This window comes from Priapulus caudatus, unplaced genomic scaffold (assembly GCF_000485595.1).
Source record: "Priapulus caudatus unplaced genomic scaffold, Priapulus_caudatus-5.0.1 Scaffold279, whole genome shotgun sequence".
Lineage (NCBI taxonomy): Eukaryota > Metazoa > Priapulida > Priapulimorpha > Priapulimorphida > Priapulidae > Priapulus > Priapulus caudatus.
The window spans coordinates 168475-191132 of record NW_014577340.1 but is presented as its reverse complement, the minus strand read 5'-3'; the positions used below and the strand labels follow the sequence as shown (position 1 = coordinate 191132).

Sequence of the window (22658 nt, the reverse complement as noted above, 5' to 3'; positions counted from 1 at the left end):
GCGCAAGTTTCTGTATGCTGCTCGCTGTTCCTCTGTATAATCTCGCCTAATCGAAATTTTGTCAAAGGCAGAGCCTCTTAGTAGGTTAGCGTTCCGCATCATGCTATAGCACTTCTCTCTGTCTGGAATGGTAGCACGCAGTGGTCTAGGTTTGTCACCTTGCTTACCTAATCGTCTGTATCTCTCCACTACCGTGTGCACCTACCTTGAGCACATTGACGCAGATTTCTGTGAATAATTTCTCATCGTGTGCTTGCCTTGCTGATTCGGAATCTGCCTTAGATTCTTCCATAATAATATATATAATATTAATAATATCTGCAATACTTATTATTACTTTCTTTCTAATTCTAGGTCATCTTCAAGAAAGAAGAATGCATCTAGTGCTGTGGACAGTGTGGTTAAAGTGGACAGTGCTACACCAAAACTACCCAGCAGTCGTACTAAAATAACGAAAAAGAGAAAACAAGATGCAGATTCTACTATTGATTCACCAGGCACATCTCGTACTAAATCTTTGGTGAGAATATAGCCACAGCCACAGCTATTCCTTCAGCTCCAATTACTGGGTATATTCCCAGTGAGATTGCAGGCTTAATTTAAGCCCCAATATTTTCATAGAACTGTCCGGGATATATCGTGAGCATAACTACATATTTTTACAAGTTTAATGTATTGGTGAAATTGGGGTATTAGGTAAAGCAAGAATACAGTGCTTAAAATGGATAAACCACGCAACAAAAAGCCTATATAGACCTACTGTCAGTACTGACACTGTGAGCATACGTGCAGTGTGCAAACATCAAGAAATGTTGTGATTGAGCCAGAGAAGTGCTACAAACATTGGGATTTTCCGTCTGATGCAGTTATGTTACACAGCTAGCAGTAGCCCTACGCTAGCGCAAATAGATCATGGAACGAAAACACTATATTTGTTTCCTGATTGCATAAGTAATATATATAGATACCGATATGATTTAAACCAATTTCACAATTTTGTACTGAATAAACATCGAATAATGAATTATAACTGGTTTTATCATAGAAAGGAACTGTTAGTGAATCGAGCCAATCGCTCCACTGCGTCCCGGATATGTAAACATCACTGTTGTGCTACTTTTGTAAGAGAAGTAATTTTGTTTAGATTTTGAGAAGAAATGATATGAAAGTAACAATACAAATGAGTTGCAGTGAATTTTTCCAATTTATATGCAAGCTCACAGTAGGTATATATATATATATATGCATTTAGCTGCAAGGTTTTGCAACTTAAAGAAGTTATATTAAAACGTAGCATTAAGAATTCTGTAGTTACCTGAAAGGACATTTCCCCTTCATTAATTCCTGCATGATTTTTTTTTGGTAGAAAAAGAAATGCGAGCCAACTGCTTTCAAAAGAGGCAGGAAGAGCCTTGTACCATCTTTATCACCAACTGATGCAATATATGGTATGCATGTTTGATATATATATATATATATACAGGGTTCGAAATCCTATCGGGCCCGCAGGCCCGCTGCCCGTATTTTAAGGCTCAGGCCTGACATTTCTAATACTAGCAGGCCCAACGGGCCCGTAGAAAATCCACCCCCAACATGCAACTAGCGGCATGCACTAGTGATCTCAGCGCCGGATTCAAGAAGAAATGCGTACGCAGAAAATTTAGAACACCTCACGCACAACTTTAGTTGGCATTCAAGAAACGTCCGTGGGGTGTTCGTACGCACAGGTTAGCACAGGTTAGCACAGGTTCTTGAATCCAGACTAAAGCAGCATTGGCATACCAAAAATCGATGAGAAGTGGGTGGAGCTTACTTTTGGCCAGTGGCAGTAAACCTTACATTGTGTTGGCCAGGGTTTATTTACGTGCACGGGTCACGCTCACTGTTCACGTGTGCTACGTTGTTGAGTAATTACCTTCGCCCAACAGCGTTGAAGGAGGTTATGTTTTCGCTCTCGTGTGTTAGTGTGTTAGTGTGTTCGTGTGTTCGCGCGATCGATATTAGCGCGTCGATCGATATCACCCAGCAAGCCAGCGAGTCAGCAAGCCAGTGAGCCAGCGAGCACAGCGAACCAGCTCGTAACACATACATGTTACATGGGAGCGTGTACATGTCAGTACGCTGGCGTATATCGTGGGTTATTAATGTGTTCGTGAGTCGTATGGCGTATGTCTCTGGCGAAGGTATGCACTCCGTGAGTGCACTCTATCTAGTTCGCACATAATATTGACATCCCTGCGCATTTCAATAAACAATAAAGTATCACTGGTAGTTAACAAACGATCAGTATACTGTTTTAAAATAAAGAAGATTTAGGTAACATAGCATGTTGAATTATACAGTAAATAATAATAATTGTCTCAAGTTGACACACATCAGTCACTGTATCTGCAAAGCACGTCGTATTACTTACTTGTCATGCAAACAGCAGTACAGCCTCGTCGCACCACTCGGGTTTAACCGTGTCATTTTGTTTTTAACGTTTGGAAAACCTATATATATACATTTTAATATTTTATACAGGGTAGAGCTAAATAAAAGCTTCCCTACGTTATGACCAAATGTGGTTTACGTAAAACACCTCTCCGTGATGTGCTTTATCATTTGTATAGCTTCCTGTCTCCCAATATTCTGTACAGCATCTAGCGCATCAGGCAGAATGTTGGCATTAAAAAGAATGTCGTCTAAATATCGGATTGGTAATCAATATTGGCTTTTCAAAATCCCAAAGCAGCACGTACAACAACACCTAGTCCAACATGTCCAAGTATGAACTTTATTATGTCGTTGCTCTGCTGCAGTTTGTGGGTTTGCGTAAGGTATCGTAAAGCAAGCATTTATGAACTAGACACAGTCTCCTAATAGCCACCCTTCTCCTATAGCACCATTCTCAAAGATTGTGGTGAGAGCAAAGTTATTTAAAATATACACGGCAACTGTAAAAGAGGCGGAAGAATAGGAATATTTCCGCAGAGGATGGGACTTCATAATTTATGAAGTGGGACAGAGAAAGAGGACTGTTTGGAAGTTTTGCTGGCAACTGGCAGCTGTAGTTAATAAAAAGGCATGGCAAGCTGTGACTAAAGCAGTCAATGCCGTATCCAGCAAGCGGCAGCGTGCGAGCTTCGCACTCGCCCGCTCGCCAATGTCGAGTGAAAATAATATCGGGCGAGTGAAAGCTAAAACTGACTCGCCCATGTTGGCGAGTAAAAATAATTGTCTAAAACTTTAATTAAATGTTGGTTCTTTAAGCCTATTAGTAGTAATTGGAGTGAGAATTCTGACAGCTCATTAGTAGTCACTGACTATGTTCTTTGTATTACTGTAAATAAACCATTGCAGGGTTTCTTTGGAGGGAAAATTAGAGAAAGGAGGTAATGGCCAGTTTGGAAAAAAACGTGCACATGATGGATTCAAAGGAAATAACGGAAAAGTGTAGACCCCTGCTTCACATGTCGGACTCAATAAACGCACATGGCAATCTAAATATGCGAGAAGCACGTGGTGATCTATTTATTTTTGGGTTGACAGTTGACACTATTTTGACAACGGCGGGTAAATAGAGGAACATTTTCCCAATGGCGATGTTAAATTTGACAACAGCGTTGCGCCACTATGCCTCTTATGTATAAGAAACCCTGCATTCTAAAAATTTCAAATTTCAGTCTTTTATTTTAAAAAAATGCTGCGGTATCCGGGGAATGATGCGGGCCTGTAATTTTTGCCTGGCGGGCCTGTAAATCTACCCCTGTATATATATATATATATGTATATATATAATATAACACCTGTCTGATACACCAAAATGTATCTCCGTTATTGGTCACAGTTCAAGTTGTAATTTATTGAATTTCCCAATCTAAATTTTTGTATCCTCATGCGTAGTACTGTATTCATGCTGAAGCTAATGTACAATATACAAGTGTACGCCATTCATTATAATATTTCTTTGCAGTGCTCTGAGTCTTATTTATAAATAAGGGCTTGGAGTATTTGTGTGATTCATGTACTGTAGGCTTTTTTTAATACTTCTAATAGACACCAAGAACGATAATCGCCCTAAAGTAAAGAAAATGAAGGAGCTTCATCACACTGCCTTGCAGGTAATTGATGAATAACGATGTAGATACATATGTGTGATAATGAGCATTTATTAGGAGCGCTCGTATATACAGCTCTACGCCATGATGACCGGTGGGTAAGAGGGCTAGATATTACTACGCACTGTATAAGACCGCGCTACAATGTAGTCCGTCGAGTACACTATGTACATACTGTTACATCCCCCTTACGAGAATAAGCATTATATATATGCATCTAATAATAGAATGCTAAACATACAGATATTGCTAGACTGAGTATACTGTGTAGAATAAACGAATTATTACAGTAGCGAAAGTTGTCCGTGTTACGATTATTGTAATTATGGTAAATGGTGCACACAGTATTAGATACTTTGTCCCTCGAACTGAACATGTCTAAATTATTGCATTCACACTGTCTTGGCACATTACATGTAAATTACACAATTGCATAATGAAACTGAATACATAAATGAACAATAGAGAACCTCTAGTTCTTGTCACACCCATGGATTATTATGCCATTTCGGCACAGTGTGTCACAAACACTATTACTTGCAATGTAGCCCAATGATAGACAGTCGATCATGACTGTGGAGTGTGAACAAAACAGTCTTTTCCTGTGGCTGTGAGATATGTAATGAAGTAAAGTAAATATGAATACAACTAATATGCCACTCTAGATACTATGATATACACTGCTGAGATATTACATGTGGCTCAGCTTCGTAGTCACTTTTTACTCAAACTTGTCTGGTTTCTTTACTACCCAACCCGAACGGGTCTTATACGGGCTCTTGCACAGTGTCTGGTTACTGTCCGTATTTGGCAGGTTACTGGCTCTGGTTCGCATCGGTTCCACTGGTGCATGTGTATGCGACATCTCTGGAGGTCTAGTACGTCCATGAGCGTCATTTGGATTGCTGCTACGGACACCACTGGACAGGCTACGTGCATGCGTTTCCTGCCGGATCGGATGTGCGAACGTTACACGCTTCTTTCTCTCGGGGGAGTCTGGAACCTCTCGAATATGTATTCGTTTCCGTCTCAACTGGCTCCCATTGGGGCTAGCAACAATATACGATCGAGGCTCGTCGCATTTCGACACAATAGTTGCTGGCTGCCAACGATTAGTGTTGTAGTCCTGGACTGTCACTGATTGTCCAGGCGTGAGGGGCGGCAAATCGTTTGCCACATGATCATGATACGCTTTCTGTGTCACCTGTCCCTTCTCTAGTTGTTTGTGAATATTGTCTGCATCGCGATGTTGTTGTATCTGCTTGACAGGGATATTTCCTCTCCACTTGCGAACAGCGAGCAGCTCACCTGAGCTTGGTAGTTGCTGACTTACCGGCGTGGTACGAAGACAACATAGCCATTTGAACATCAGTGTTTGCTCGTTTCGCCTTGCTAAGCAAACTCTTTACAGTACGAATCTGTCTCTCGACAAAACCGTTAGACTGCGGAAATCTAGGCGATGACGTCACGTGGTCAAAATACCACTGTCTCGCGAATTCTCTGTAGCTCTCTGAAGCATACTGAGGTCCGTTGTCGTTTATCACACGAGTGGGGATTCCATGTTCGGAAAATACCTACTTGGTATGCTCAATAACGACTTTACTGGTATACTGGCTTGGCAGTTTGCGAATAATCGGAAACTTGCTGTAGTAGTCCGCAATTATCAGGAGCTCACTGCCATCGAACTGGAACAGGTCTGTGCCTACGACCTCCCAAGGACGGCTAGGTATTTCATGCGGTAACAGCGTTTCATGTGTCTGTGATGGTTGGTACACTTGGCATACTGGGCATTTCTTTATCAGAGTTTCGATGTCTTTATTGATTCCGCTCCAGTACACTGCATCCTTAGCACGCAGGCGTGTTTTCTCGATGCCTCGATGTCCATAGTGTAGGTTCTCGAGTACCTCCTTCCGTACGTCAGCTGGAACTAGGACACACTGTCCCTTAAGAATAATGCCATTTTCCACTGATAGTTCATCAGGGTTCGACCAATATGATCTGATTGGTGTAGGGATCTCTCTGATTGTTTCGGGCCAGCCAGTAGTGAGTTTCACTTAGCTGGTTGGGTGTGGAGTCTCTCCTAGTAGCTTCTCGTATGCTATTTAGGCGTTCTGTGCTAAATCTCACGAGGTCAACTCTCACATCAAGATCAATTGTACCTTCGTTTTCTGTGCAGGGTAGGTGCGAGCTATATGTATCGGCTACAGTCATCTCCCTTCCTGGCCGGTATTCAATGTCTATCCGGTATCTCTGGCTTTTGCAAAATCATGACTAATGGTTTGTGGTCAGTCAGGACTTTGAAACTGTGGCCGTAGAGGTATGTGTGGAAGCGTTGTACACCAAATACTATGGCGAGTAGCTCCCGTTTGATACACGCATAGCGCTTCTCTACGTCAGATACCGCTTTAGAGGCATATGCCACCGGTTTCCCATTCTGCAACAGGGCCGTGCCCAGTCTCTTGAGACTTGCATCAGCTTGCAAAACTGCCGTCTGACTGGTGTCAAAATACTGCAGCGTGGAGTCTCCCGACACTGCTCGTTTGAGCTCATCGAAGCTCCGCTGGTGATGGTTTTCCTACATGAATGGCACATCTTGTTTCAGCAGGTCACGTAGAGGTGCTGCTCTGTCTGCCAACCTGGAGATGAACGGTGACAAGTATGTTACGAATCCCAGGAATTCTTGTAACTCCTTAGTAGCAGGGCTTGGCATAGCCTGCAGGTCGGCTATTTTCCCTGTGTCAGGATGTACGCCCTTATCGGAGTACTTCATACCAAAGATGGCAATGCTGTCGGACTTGACGTTGCACTTGGTCGAGTTGAACACTAGACCATTCTTGGCAGCGACACGCATCAGTGTGCAGCATCTCATGGTGTTTCTCATCCGTTTTAGCATTGACTGCTACATCGTCTGCTATATGCCTACTGCACCATCCACTTGGTCCAGGATCTGATACATTTTCAATTGAAAGATGTCCTGCGGGACGGATAATCCGAACGGCAGACGTGCAAAACAATATCTCCCAAACCGCGACTGGAATGTGGTGAGGAGCTGCGATTCATCGTCAAGTTTTATCGACCAGTATCCCGCTTTTGCGTCAAGCTTTGAGAATTCCTTAGCCCCTGCGAAGTGGTGTGTGAGTTCTTCCACAGTAGGTATCTTGTGATATGGACGTTTTAGTGCTCGGTTGAGATATCTAGGGTCCAAACAGACACGCAGGGATCTGTCTTTCTTGTGCGAATTGGCCAAACCAGACACCCAGTTGGATGGTTCTGTCACCTTACGTATAACGTGGTTTTCTTCTGTAATGTAATCCAGCTCTTTCTTTATTTCGTATTTCAGTGCAATAGGGGTTTTTGGAGGTGCATCAACGTGCGCTGGAGCATTTGGATCGACTGTAATCTTGAATGTGCCTGGCATCCAATCCTGCCAAATTGTTTGGGGTACAGTCACTTCAGGTCTTGCACATTCCCTATGGAAGATACGTCTGCTCTTGTAGATGATTTTGTTGTCTCGCTATCAGCGAGGCTTGTGCTGTTGATTGCACAGTGTAGTGTCACTAATTTTAACCGTTCACTGGACTGTAGACCGATAGCAGCTGGTCCTTCCACGTACACTATGTATAATCTGCAGTCGGTCCACTCAGAATCATTATAGCTACATGGCACGTCAATAGCTCCATGGCATGGGATTGGTGTACTGTTGTACGCAGTTAGCCGTGTTCGTCTGGCTGCAGTGGCAATTTCTTGTGCGGGATAGCCTTCTGTTGTGAGCATGTTGGGGTACATTCTGCGAAATACAGATAGTGGCAAGGTATTTCCTTAAGCACCAGTATCTACTTTGAGTCTGAGCTTGTGTACGCCTGGACGGTTGCGTAGCTTGATGTCCAAACCTGTGAATGCTTCATCGCGTTGCGTCTTATGTAGACACATGGTTGACACAGTTATGTTGCTGAATTGCAACACATCAAATCGCTCACCCAGGTTATTCGCACTGTCTTGTGCATTGTGGATAGCGTCTGCATGCATATGCCTATGGTTATCTCTCTTGTAAGGAGTTGCTGCAAGCTCGGTATGGCTTTCCTCATTTGTAATCAGACCTTGAGCATCCACGGTTACCTGAGAGTCCTCAGCCACGTGGTGGGGATTTGTGCCATCGTTTCTGTTTGCTCGCTAGATAAACGCGTGCCCAGTGGTTTATCCTGCCACAAGCTTTGCACTCTGCTCCATATGCTGGGCACTGTTCCCGTGATTTGTACTGGTGTTTAAACCCACAATTACGGCATATGCCACTAGCATGTTTAGTGATACCGTGTACAGCATGTTAATACATGGATCCTGAGCGTAGGACCAGTACTTACGAGCGGGAAGGACAGAAACTTACGTGTTTACAAGAACACTTTTATTCTGCAACTCCTGACGTCACATCACTTACAAAGGCTTCTGGGTACTCGCGAGTGATATTACTACGCGCATCAACATCCCCTTTTCTTTAAAGTTTTTCAGAAACAGTTCCAATGGCTTATAGTCATAGTCACAACACACTTTCAGTTACATACTGTTACTATTTCAATTAAAGAAACTTAGCACTTAGAAAATCCAATCTTGCCTTTATAAGGTCAGAAACACTGTTTAGAATTTCACATCTCCATCCTGCACAGCAACCTAATCTTTCTGAACACAACATTAAAATTGCACACATTTAAACATGTTACTTTGCTGGCTTTAAACAATGAGAATAACAAGCTACTCAAAATGAGAACAGTCAGAACACTAAAAACAAATTCTCTCTATCAGTATCAGTCCCTTCCTTAGTAAAGTCACTAAACTGCAACTAGCATGAAATACCTTCACTCGTGTTGTTATTTACAATCCTACACTACCTATGTCACATAATCTTTCAGATGTACTGGCTTTTTGATATCGCGCCTCGACCTCAAAGACATGTTCCCGGACTTTTGCGAGTTACAGTCCATATCGCGCACATCTGAACTACTATCCCGATCACGCACTTCCACATCACAGTCCATTTCGCGTTCGCGTCTATTCACTCTCGGGCTGCACGGTATGTTCACTCCTGGGCTGCACGGTACAGGAACTTTCTCTGGGATGACATCTCCACGGTGTACTGTAGGCTTAACTGTCTCAGTCTTTGGCATCCGACCAGACAGCGGATCATCCCCTCCTGGGGACAGATTGCGAATTCTTGGGGAACACATTGTCGCCCTCATGTGTACACGATTGCGACGGTACACTCCTCCATCAGGTCCTCTCACCATGTAAGTTCTGGGTCCCACAATCTCAATGATCAGACCTAGTCTCCAGTTCTTCCCTTCCATATGCTGAAAGAACACAGACTGTCCAACATCTAGTTCTGATAGATGTCGAGATTTCCGATCGTAATTCTTCTTCACTGCGCGTCTGCGAGACTCGCGTTTTGCTTTCACAGACTCAGAGTCCTTGTGTTTCACTACGTGTGGGAGAAAACTTCGCGTCTGCCGACCAAACATCATCTCCGCGGGACTACGACCAGTGTCTTGACGAGGAGTATTTCTCTGTTCAAGGATAGCCTCAAAAGGATCACCACCTTCCTTCTGTGTTTTCCGCATGAGATTTTTCATGATCTTAACGGCGGACTCAGCTTTGCCGTTAGCCTGCTGGTGCATGGGTGAAGACGTCACGTGATTGATGCCCCAGTCAGATACAAATGTCTGAAATTCGTGACTCACGAACTGTGGACCTCCATCAGATACTACGACTTTGGGTATACCAAATCGAGCAAAATGCTTCTTCAGAAACATAACCACCCTTGCACTTGTTGTCGTTGTAAGTAGATCCACTTCTATAAAGTTTGAAAAGTAGTCTACTACGACCAAATACTGCTTCCCTTGGATGTCAAACAAATCCAACCCGACTTTCTGCCAAGGAGCGTCACCTTCGTCGTGTTGACGTAATGGTTCCTTCTGATTTCTCGACATGGATTCTTGGCACGTTTCGCACGTGTCGGCGATTTGTCTAACGTCGCTCGCAATCCCAGGCCAGAAAATCGTACCTCGGGCTCTCCGCAGCATGCTGTCATAACCGAGATGTGCACTATGAAGTTTCACCCTCATCGATGATCTGAGCCTTTCAGGAATAACTACAGCCTCTCCTTTCAGGAGAATACCATCCATGTGACTTAGAGTGTCTCTAATGTCATAGTAGGGTACTGCACATGAGTGGGTTTCACGTTTGTTCTCAGGCCACCCCTCCATAACAAATTTGATGACAGCCTGTAGATTCTTGTCACCCGACGTCGCCTCGCGAATTTCTTCCATTCGCGGATCAGGAATGTCACCAAACGTGTTTACTGTTATAATACGTGGACGTTCCTCCATTGTCGTCGAAATCATCCCCACTGACATCAGTTTCTTGGGACAAGGCATGAATGTTCTTTTTACACTTCTTTGCGAAGTGATTCCTGCCCTCACATTTGGCACACGTTTCGCTCCAAGCAGGACACTTCTCCTTCTGTCTTTCGTGTTTGAGACCACAGAAATGGCAATCAATTATCTGTTTGTCTGCTGGCTTCTGAGACTTGAAGTGATTGTTGGGTTTATGTGGTTTGACAGGTTTCTGCACTGGTCTACCAGGCCTGTACGATACTTTGTTCACACTTGGATTAGGTGTTGCCATGTCCCTAATTTCTTTGACCTGTCTATATGACTGTTCAAATGCCCTATACACACTCACAGTTTTCACAAGTGTCAACTTATGTTAACAACATCAACGCAACTCTCACTCCACAGTTCTTGGAGTTTACCAGTCACTGTGAACACGATCTTGTCACGCAACATTCTTTCCTTTTCTTGAAAGTTACATGCGGTCGCACGAGTTTTTAACTTGGTTAGAAATTTGTCAAATGGTTCTTGATATTGCACATTCCAGAAACGAAAAGTTTCAAGTACCTCATTGTCTCTTGGATTACAGTAGCTTTCGAGAGCTTCGAGAACCTTCGCGGGGTCATCTCTGTCATCTTCTTCCGCCCACGTGAACTGATCATAAATTTCTAACACATGCGATCCGGCACAGTTCAGCAAAATGGCAGTTTGCACCGCATTGTCAGTTTGTCCACCCCCTGAAGCAGCCAAATAAACTTCTACCTGACGCTTCCAACGTTTAAAATTCTCAGAAACGTTGCCCGTATTAATGTCAAGTTGCGGGGGTAATCGCAGTGATGCGCTGTATGCCGGTAGAGCATGCGCCATTTTGACGAGGTTGAATGGCAAATCCTAGCTGCACGACGTGCGAAGTCACATTCCTCGATAAGTTCAGCTTACCAACGTCTCGCCGGTCGCATCTACGCGTTCCATACAGTCTTCGTCACTTTTACACCGCTGCGACCATGTTAATACGTGGATCCTGAGCGTAGGACCAGTACTTACGAGCGGGGAGGGCAGAAACTTACGTGTTTACAAGAACACTTTTATTCTGCAACTCCTGACGTCACATTACTTACAAAGGCTTCTGGGTACTCGCGAGTGATATTACTTAGTGATCAACACAGCAGCAGTTGGTGCACTCATGTCCTTAAGCTGTTGTACATGTAAGTCTGCAGCTTCATATGTCCTGCCTAGTACTGGTGTGTCTGCTAGTTTATAGGTTTTGTCCTTGCTCAGTAACTTTTTGATATTCAGGTATAGGGGTGCTGGCAATGATCAATTCAATCAATCTGTCATTGAGCTCATTTTCCTCAAAGTCACATCTTATTGCCTGTACATCTTATTACTTCTATTCACGAAGTCGTCAACGGATTCTCCTTGTTTTTGGCGGAAATGCATTAGTTTTAGGCGACTAATACGGTAGTTTTCAGACGGTTCTAATCGTTCGGCAAATCTGGCGAATATGCCGCTCGTGGATTTCCTCTCGTCGTCTGTTAGCGTCCACGCGTTATAGCAGCGAAGACCCTCATCTCCCACTTGGAGCAGTATATAATTCACTTCGTCCTTGTCTTTGATACCCTTTACTTTGAAATATATCTCAAGCCTTTGCTTAAAAAGCTTGAAAGCGTCTGCCTGGTCAGGCAAAGTCGAGTCCATGTGTGAGACTTGATCACGCGACATGTTTGTTGACTGCTCTTTTTGACTGCTCTTGTCTACAGCGAGTGATGTGTCGACATATCAGCCGAATTTTTACATCATAATATCACACGTGCATCATACACTGTCATAACATGTGCTTAGCACACTGTATAGTGGAACTTGTCAGCTTCAGTTCTGTCAATCCAGCGATGCATCGACAGTTATCTTGTGTATTTGTCACAACGCGCACTGTGTTGCCATCACACGAGGCGAGCTTGTAAACATAAGGCTGCGTGCGCATTCGGGCACTTCATGCCGATCGTTGGCATGGCGCGCTGTAGCTACTCAGCCCATAAAACGAGGCATTACGCACCGCGGGCTTTCACACATACATACGACATTGACATGAGTTGCCATTACTGCCTGAGGCGTCTTGAACATACGTAAGTTTCCGCTGCCACCATGGTGAATAACGATGTAGATACATATGTGTGATAATGAGCATTTATTAGGAGCGCTCGTATATACAGCTCTACGCCATGATGACCGGCTGTGTTCAGAATAGCTTAAAATTCACCAAATTGCACTTTTTTTTCAAAAAAATTCAGGGGGGGTTTTCCCCCGAACCCCCCTAGCTGGGCAAGCACCCGTGGTGCTCGCTTTGCAAGGACCTCGATACGTGCAAACACACCAAAAAAATTACCACCTCAGATACCTTTTTGCCCAGGGGAAACACTGCACTTGTGGCATAACCTGCAAGAGTTACATTCTTGCAAAATTTCATTTTGCAAAACGTTCTGCCAAAACCACCATAGGAAAACTAAAGCACGTCTTATTTAAAAGTAATCCATTTTGTGTTTATGGTTACACAAATGTGTAAACATTTTATATGTTCTAGCAGTTTAAAGTAGAGGTAAAAATGGTGTTATTTTTAGTATTTACCTCTAATTAATATTATACTTTCTCTATTTATTTCCTCATTCTTTCCCTGTTTTTCTGTAGAATTTTTATGCATTACAACAACTTCCATTTTACAATGTAGGCTTCTCAATTTGCCAGCAAAATTTATTTACCTTTGAAAGTAATTATTGTTATGTGTCTTTTGCCCATGCCTTACACAGGACAAACAAGGTAGTATATGACATAATTTACACTGCAACAGAAATGTGAAAATCCCATTTGCCTCACAGAAAAAAAGAAGAGAAAATTGGGTGGGTTTAGAAAGGAATCATTGAAATTACTGTATGTTTAATTTAATAAAACTGCAAGAAATACTTAGTATCTGTATTTAATTTTAATTAGTTCTGCCGTTTGAATATAGTTATAAATAGTTTATATTTTATGTAGCATGCTTTAGACAAAATGGAGAATGATCTTGGTGCTGATGCAAATGTGGAGAAGATGTTAGTGCTTGGTACGTATGATAACTATGTTTTAGTGAAGTTTGAGAGAGTAGGGTTAAATCTGTAAAAATTCCATATGATATTAATATCATGGTATTTAAAAAGTAAACAGAAAGCATTTTAATGGCTAAATTGTTAAATTATTTTCTTGTTTGTTCTTTGAAAAATTTAATAGTATGCATTTATAATTACATGGTAATTGAATTTCAGCCAGAGAAGCCTTTGAAAATGCATCCAAAAAAATACATGCACAGGGACTCTTCATCAAAGCCGTTGAATACACGGCAAGGTATTATATATAAATGGATATATAAAGCGGATATATAAATGTATAAATAGCTATCATACTGTGTGATGCTTGGTCACTACCCAACATTAACCTGCTGGTCATTGAAGTAATATTGTAACTGTGTAATGTTTTTTATATTGTCATATAAGCTTTCAACTTTATAGTGGTATGGGAAAGTGGCGTGTGAAAGTGCGTGCTCACTGCTTGTAATCTATGTTAATGATTGCAGTCGGGTCCCTACCTTGTCGAGAGACCTGCAGGGACAACAAGAAGGAAGTGACTACAAAGAATACACGAAGAAGTTGGCTGTAGAGAGTGATAAATGGGACAGCCTTTTGAATGAACATAAAGAGCTTGCAGATAAAGCTAGAGAGTATGTATGAAAGTATAATTATTATAGAAGTAGGTTATAGCAAAATAACAAGATTAATTTTCAGGAATGTTGTTTCATATGATATGGGTAAAGTATATTACTTTTATAAAGTATCTAGGAGGATTTGTTTTATGAGGCTGCATGGTATCATATTAACCTAAATATTTTTTAAAAATCTTATTGAAACTAATATTTCTAGTAAGTATTGTAATATTAATTACAGCTAGCGCCGTCTAAGCATAGCTCTTGGAACTATTAGCTTCGTTCTGATATTAGGACTGAATTCCATCATGGCTGTCTGCTATGAGTATTTCAATAATAAATCTGATGTTATTTGACTTATGCTTTACTCATAGTCTTTCCTGTACAACATAACATGGTGTCAGAAGGGTAACGAATACCCATAGAATGCCTACAGCACAGTTTCGTGCGTAACAATTGACTGTTACTGTGTGTATTCGGTGCATTGAAGTACGAACACGCCGGTCGGTTACAACAAAGTGATCTGGACCACACGAGACATGCCTCAAAAAATAGCAACTTTTCAAGTACAACCTCGATTTTTCCAAGCCTTTGGACTGGCCTCAATGGATCAAGAGGTACGAACGTTTCAGCGTTGCTTCAGGCCGTTCAACAGAGGGTGAACACAAGCAGGTTTGCACTCTCATATATACGATGAGCAGCAAAGCAGATGAGATACTGCCGTCTTTTGGACTATTCGAAGCGGATGCCAATAAAATAGCAGTGGTCAAGGCTAGATTCCAGGATCACTTCATCCGTACGATATCTTTGAGAGAGCAAGATTCAACAACCGTAGGCAGGAAGCAGGAGAATCAGCTGATAGCTTCATCACAGCGCTTTGCAGCTTTGCTGAACACTGCAACTATGGCACTCTAAAAGAGGAAATGATCCGGGATAGAATAGTCGTGGTTCTACAGGATGAAAAGCTCGTAGAAAAACTGCAGATGGACTCGAAGCTGACTTTAGTTAAGGCAGTAGACATGACACGCCAAAGTGAATCAGTCAAAAGCCAGCAAACCGTCATTCGCAACCCAAGCAGCAGTAGCGATAATGTCGATGCACTTCACGCTAGGCGAGGGAAACCGTGGAACCAGCAAAGGAAACCACAACCCAAGGAAAACGTAGCAGTCACGGGAGTAGTAGCAGCAAACACGATTTCAACTCTTAAGTGTTCGTGGTGCGGCCACCAACCGAAACACAATCTGGAACACTGCCCCTCGACATTACGCGAACATCTGCAGATCTAAAAGTAGCTGTCACCGTCAGGACCGAGATAAACCTAAACGCCACAACAAAGTGCACGTTCTTGAGGAAGCCAACCTCGATTATAAATTTCTGGGCGATATCAACACTGACTCCGAGTTTCTAGGTGAAGTCAACACTACAAGGAGCCAACCTTGGATGGTAGATCTGACACTCAACAACACACACGTACGCTTTAAAGTGGATACCGGTGCTGATGTGACTGCTATACCGGAGAAGCTATACAAGGAAATCTTCAAGGCGTCTGAGCTTCAACCTACGGATAGGACACTCTACGGACCTGGTCAGGTCAAACTAGAAGCATCCGGAAAGGTCTGCGGTGTTCTACAAGTAGACTCGGAACGCAATAGTCGTCGACACCATGGCAAATCGCGCCAGAACATGTACGTGATCAAACACCTTACGCAACCGCTACTAGGTAGACCAGCAATAGAATCGCTACACATCTTATCGAAGGCTAACCTGTGTAGCATGGGGTCGCAAAGTACAAGAAGCAGTTTCCAAAACTCTTTACGGGATTAGGAAAACTCGAGGGAGCGTACAAGATCGAACTGAGCGAAGACGCAAAACCTTTCGCGATCTCTACGCCTCAAAACGTCCCGCTACCACTTATGTCAAAAGTGAAGGAGGAGTTAGCGCGCATGCAAAACCTGGGAGTGATCAAACCGGTAGACACCCCTACAGATTGGTGCACTGGCATGGTCGTTGTGCCGAAAGCGAATTCGGAACGCTTCCCCATATGCTTAGACATGCAACGATTGAATGAAGCCATACGCCGTGAACTCCACCCGCTACCGTCAGTTGATCACATGCTAGGACAACTGAGAGGAGGGTAAGTTTTCTCCAAACTGGACGCCAACTCTGGTTTCTGGCAAGTCGACCTTGATGAGGAGTCACAGTTACTCACAACTTTCATGACTCTATTCGGACGTTTTGCCTTCAGACGACTTCCCTTTGGTGATTCTTCCGCTCCTGAGTACTTTCAAAAGAGAATGCAGAAGATTTTAGAAGGATTAGATGGTATCGTCTGTGAGATGGACGACATACTCGTCTTTGGGGGAAACCAGGACGAACATGACAGGAAACTGTTAGCACTTAGCAGTCTTACGTCGACTAGGAAAAGCAGGTATAACGCTAAACGTCGATAAATGCGTCTTCTCCGTCCGCTCGGTGAAATTCGTCGGTCACCTCGTTGGTAAAAACGGGATCAGCGCCGACCCGCTCAAGGTTAACGCTATTGCGGAGATTGAATGACCCACTAACATTAGCGAACTGAGACGATTTCTTGGCATGGCGAATCAGCTTTCTAAATTCACGCTGGATATGGCTGAGACGACCAAACCTCTCAGAGATCTTCTCGCGAAAGATAACGCGTTGCTTTGGTCTGACGCTCAAGACCAAGCTTTCGAGAGAGTGAAATCGATACTGAGCAGGTATTTCCCCAGTACTTGCAATGTATGATCCACGATCCGAAACATTGCTTTCGTCAGATGCATCATCGTACGGACTGGGAGCAATCCTGGCTCAGAAACAAACTGATGGACACTGGAGACCGGTCGCGTTTGCATGAAGAGCAATGTCTGACACTGAACAGCGATATATGCGCAAATAGAGAAGGAAGCTTTAGCCATAACGTGGGCATGTGAACGCTTCAACAACTATTTGCTTAGACTTCACTTCCATATTGAAACGGATCATAAGCCACTGGTACCTCTGCTGGGGACCAAGAAACTGGACAGCCTCGTGAAACCCTATTGGTTTGTAAGAGGTGAACTGAGCGTTCAACACGGACTACTCCTCAGAGGGAGTAGACTCGTTATTCCAGAAGCAATGCGTGCCGAACTTCTGCGGAGAATCCACGAGGGTCATTTGGGCATATAAAAATGTCGTGAGCGTGCTAAAATCTCAATCTGGTGGCCCGGGCTTAGCATTAAAATCAATGATCTTGTTAAGAGCTGTGACGCATGCATCAGGAAGCAGAAAGATCGCGCAAAACCACTCATCACGACCGACTTTCCGAAACGTCCATGGCAGCGAGTCGCTACAGACTTATTTGAATGGAAATGTAGCAGTACACACTGTCAAACAGATGTTGGAGAAAGCTGACGACGATCCGTATCGTGCCTTACTTGCATACCGTGCTACCCCACTGGAGATTGGATACTCACCGGCTGAGGTACTCTTTGGCAGGAGGATACGCACAACCGTGCCGATCATACCGGAGAAACTGGAACCGCAGCTTCCCGACTCTGCTAAGCTACGCGCGAGGGAGCAATATCAGAGGAACCATCAGAGACAGAACTACAATGCTCACCATCGTGCAGTAGAACGCGACGTCTTGTGGCCAGGAGATGAGGTGTATGTGAGTAGAGAGAACATACCTGGAACTGTTGTTCATGTCGCCGAGACACCGCTGTCATATATCGTCGAGACCCCTACAGGGGAGATCAGGAGAAACCGTCGTCAACTAGCATCGCGACCCGAGAGTGTGGACATTCCCCGCAGCGGAGACCAGGACACTCCAAAACCCACCCGCGAAGTCGCTACTCCAGCAGAATTGTCCACCCGCGATACTACCGCAACTTATTATACGCGTTCTGGTTGACATGTAAACCCGCCAAGTAAATTAGATTTGTAATGACGAGGCCTACATAGTGATCAGAATTTTTAGGACTTTGACTGACCAGTCGCTCCGTTTAAAGGGACACTATCACCTAATGCAAATCGGCTTTGTTTAGTTTGATACGTGATTAAGATTTTAGTCTTAGATTCAAGTTTCATCATTCATAGTTCAATGTCACAGTTAGTGTAAAACTTAAACACTCGGCTCGAAGGGAGATGTAATATTAATAACAGCTAGCGCCATCTAAGCATAGCTCTTGGAACTATTAGCCTCGTTCTGATATTAGGACTGAATTCTATCATGGCTGTCTGCTGAGTATTTCAATAATAAATCTGATGTTATTTGACTTATGCTTTACTCATAGTCTTTCCTGTACAACATAACAAGTATAAGAGATAATATACCTATAAATGTTTTTAGATGTTTATATATATATATTAGGATTTAATATGAACATATGATTAAGATTAATATTAAGTTTAAATAACTAAGATTAAGATTATATATGGTTAAATGCATATTAACGTAAAGATTTTTTTAATCTACTCAAAACTACTATTCCTAATGAGTATAACAGATCACATACTTGTGTATACATGTATGTTTTTAGATGTATATTACTTGTGTGCAGTTTAAATACATGATACATGTAGCATAATCGTATAAGAAAAACACAATTGCTACCATATGTTATTGTATTTTTAACGTTGCCATGAAATTCACCATTGCTCATTTCTGCGTGTATACGCGTTGTCCCTTTCAGGGCTCTCGTGCAAGAGCACATGCCAAGCAGCAACCCACCCGAAAAGTTGGAGCAGGACCAGACTTGGATCCTGGATGGCAGACCGGACTACGCAGCAATGCTACAACAGTTGAAGCACAATCGAGGAAAACTCGCTATCCATGTGAGCCAAATACTGCAGTTTAATTTGCAAATGTTTGACAGTGGCGGTTGCATTCATTTATCAAAATAGCAAAAGAGTAGTGATGGTCATATTTGAGATAGTTGTTTCATCCACTTCGCTCTTGCGTATTTAAGTTTTAGGGTCCCGTCCAGTTAGTGTTTGAAGCTTATAAATATTATCGTATAGGGTAGGTTGTGAAGTTTCTTTTGTAATATGCAGGTTGAGCAAGTGTGTAAGGATGTCAACACACTGCATAGATTTCAGGAGCACACCGAGGGATATGTGTCAGGATTGGTCGCCCAGTTCCGTACGTCAACCATCTGTGTTATCTGCTTGACACACTTAAGTCTTATTTTTGTGCATTATAAAACACACACATGCTTGGTAGTTTATTGGAGCACTGGAATTCTAAGTTAATTCTAAGAATTTGAAATTATTAGTCATAAATACTGTGATCTGGGCTATTTAAATAGTTCTATTCCATTTTAAGAATGATATTATAGACCACTTCAAGTGTTCGTAAATTAAGACCATCAGCCATTATTTTTGTCATATTATATCAGTTCAATAACAGTTTAAATAAAATTAACCATTCGGTGTATGTGTTTTTCTTTTAGATAATACATCATTTAAGGATATAGCTGCTGTTGTGAACCCAAAGACATTGATAGAGAAATTATGTAAGTGATGCCTAGCCAGAGAGAGAAGAGGCATAACTAGGACATTCAACATTCATTCCACATTGTGGGGGCAATTATGAGAGTTGTGTGGGTATTGTAAATACTTGTGTAGATAAAAAAAATTTCTATTTTATTTTTCTCTTTAGGTTTTGTTATTAAGGATACTGTGTTGACAAAATGAAATAGATTAAGCTTGCAACTATAATCTGAGTTTATTAGAATAGAAACTAAACAAGTCTATATGCTTCCATAAACATTAAATATTTACATATATGGGCTCACAAGTTTAATTATAACTTTGATAAGGCTTACTAGAAAAAGAAATGTTCTACTAATTACTTAAAACTATTGGTATTAGGTTGGAAAATGTGATAGAATTCAGTATGCTATCATGATCATAGCATTCTTTTCTTATTAACCCAGGATGACTACTTCTGTCTGTCTGTTGGTGTGTATATATTTTTGGCATCATTTCTTGAATTAGAATGGGCACAATATAAATATTTGTACAGATTATTTTCCTACATTGATTTTGAAGTATATAAGAGGTTTGAATTTATGGACTAAAATAGAAAGTAATAAAAGTACTTTGTATATAGTATATGTACATTTTATTTACATGTTTAATTCCAGCAAAGCATATCAAAATCTCGGTGAAAAATGTAGTATTCTTGAAGAATACATTTGTAATCCCTATGCATACCATGCAAAATAACTCATGTCACATCTGCTATACCACACAGTGTATCAGCCACGTTGATTATTTGCTCAATGTTTTAACCTCTTTACTCAATTTACAAATGCTAATAAAGTTATAGTTTCTTAAATGGCTAACTATGCAATATTCTTAGCTGGGCCAAAAAATTTACTGATAGTTTACAAGATTTGAACTACAAAGATTGCCTACTCACATCATCACATCGGCTTTCTACCTTATAAATGTATTTTCATATTATTGCATTTATATATAAATTTTTAAATTGTACAGAAGTATAAATTAATGGTACGTATTACGGTATAGGGTTAGATGTTTTAGGTTTTCAAGGTTTCCTTTAATTAGCAGAGCAAGCATAAAATTTACAATACCTTTTGTATGTTTTGATCTGAAATATCACTTCTATAAAGGGTAACCCTCCCACACTTTATTTATTAATTGTTTATTAACGCATACATACCATACTGCCTGGGGATGTAAAATAAAGCATTCTCGTGTAGCTGAAGCCTGTTTGAAACCATTCACTTGAGATTATTTTCAAGCACAAAAAAGCGATTAATGTAGACGAAACTGTTCAAATCTGATCACATAACCAGCACCTCGGTGCGACTATATGTAGAACGACGATGCACTACACCGTGACGATACCGGTGGACGATATTGAGCAAATTGAAGGACACAGCTTCACGAGAACATCATGCTGCTGCGTTTGCTCTTTGTTTTCTCCTTGTTAGACTGAAACTCTGTCCGCACAGCGCTGCCTCTCATGTCCAAGATCTGCTGAACCTTCTGGACGATCTTCCGCGACGTCAGGCGATCGCTCTCAAAGTCCACAAACTTGAATTCGTTCTGCGCGGATTTGTAGGTCAGCCGAAACATGGCCCTACCTGAAAGAGTATGGAATGACGTTAAACTAGCTGCAATGATGTCCGAGGTGTCTTGGACAATGGCAGTAATCAAAATGTTACCAGCAGCATCCAAAGGGATATTCAGAATGAATTTTTTAGAGGGAGCATTCTAGACTATGATAATAGTCACTGTGTGTTTGCATGACGGATTATCAAAATATTTAGGCAGATAAATGCAAGGTGAGCTAGGTATTTGGTTATAGAAGCAGCAGATGAACTGGCAGTTTACCAGAGAATAGGAGTAGTGCTCTGAGGTGTAACGATCAATTGCAGTTCAAATTAGGAAGGTTTTCATTTTTCACGAAGGCATTGATCAAGCACGGTGTACACTTCACACATTGAACAAACCTGCATTTGTCTTGTCGTCAATCGTATCACAGGAGGCAATAATTATCATTGGGTATGTGACAGCTTTCTGCTTTGCTAGAAGTTTATTTACCGTCCCTTTCTGCTGAACAGGATCTATTTCAATTTGGTGGGATGATATTCCTAGAAAAATAGAAAAATACCAAAATGCGGAGAAATGTCGCAAAATTAAACTAATAAAATTTTACCAAGGTTCCCGAAGTTTACAATTGTATACCTTGGCTTACCACACATATATATATATATATATATATTGTAGATAGATTAAACACAAGACATCACTTTTTGCTGTTACTCAGAGTTTCACGCTTGCGCGATCATCAGACAACTTTAATGAATAATAAACCTTGTATACATTCCATAACCTATATAAACATGAATGGCGCTATTGTTTTAGTTATCTATTGTTATGTAGTTCTATAGTTCTAGTAACTATAGCTCGCGTACGGTTGCCTGCGGAAACCGTACGCGGGCCATAGTTACCAAAGTCAGTAGATCAATATTTATATGGGTTGTTCTGCTGGTATATTGTTGTTCGACTTTTAACTTTTTTGTTTGTTTCTAATCTTATTGCAACCATTTATACGAAAATTCAGTCCTACTCCCCGTAAATTTCGTCACGATAAGCTTCCTGTCCCGTCCACAAATTAACAACAATTGTGCAATGTGCGCACGAGAGCGCGTAAAAGTATCGTGCGAGAAAAGCTGCAGTATTCCGCGGACGTAACGTTTTTTGTTTGTTTCTAATGTTATTGCCGCCATTTATAAGAAAATTCACTCATATTCTCCGTAAATATCGTTACATTAGGCCCCCTATCCTGTCAGAAAATTATGTAATGCGCGAGCAAGCGCGCGTAAAAGTATCGCGTAGGAAAATGCGTTAGTTAACGTCACACGCAGATCGAGGCGACAGGCTCACCTGTGATAGCGTTGGCCGTGTGTTAAATTGATGAGG

The 22658-nt window shown here is 41.9% G+C and overlaps 2 protein-coding genes across 5 annotated transcripts in view; one reads left to right on the top strand and one right to left on the bottom strand.

The window, feature by feature from the left end:
- LOC106808466 overlaps window positions 1-20317 on the top strand; it is a 32120-nt gene extending 11803 nt beyond the window's left edge. Inside the window, exons 3-11 of the mRNA XM_014811200.1 lie at window positions 355-520; window positions 1367-1448; window positions 4039-4103; window positions 13505-13571; window positions 13771-13849; window positions 14079-14222; window positions 18893-19034; window positions 19254-19341; window positions 19652-20317. Of these exons, the coding sequence (XP_014666686.1) occupies window positions 355-520; window positions 1367-1448; window positions 4039-4103; window positions 13505-13571; window positions 13771-13849; window positions 14079-14222; window positions 18893-19034; window positions 19254-19341; window positions 19652-19722 (904 nt within the window). The 3' untranslated portion in view covers window positions 19723-20317. The remainder of the gene's footprint in view (window positions 1-354; window positions 521-1366; window positions 1449-4038; window positions 4104-13504; window positions 13572-13770; window positions 13850-14078; window positions 14223-18892; window positions 19035-19253; window positions 19342-19651) is intronic.
- Window positions 20303-22658, bottom strand: part of LOC106808463 (target of rapamycin complex 2 subunit MAPKAP1-like) — a 14833-nt gene continuing 12477 nt past the window's right edge. For all 4 annotated transcript variants that reach the window (XM_014811198.1, XM_014811195.1, XM_014811196.1 and 1 more), the window contains 2 exons: window positions 21686-21826; window positions 20303-21316 (listed from right to left, as the gene is read on the bottom strand). In XM_014811198.1, the coding sequence (XP_014666684.1) occupies window positions 21114-21316; window positions 21686-21826 (344 nt within the window). In that variant the 3' untranslated portion in view covers window positions 20303-21113. The remainder of the gene's footprint in view (window positions 21317-21685; window positions 21827-22658) is intronic.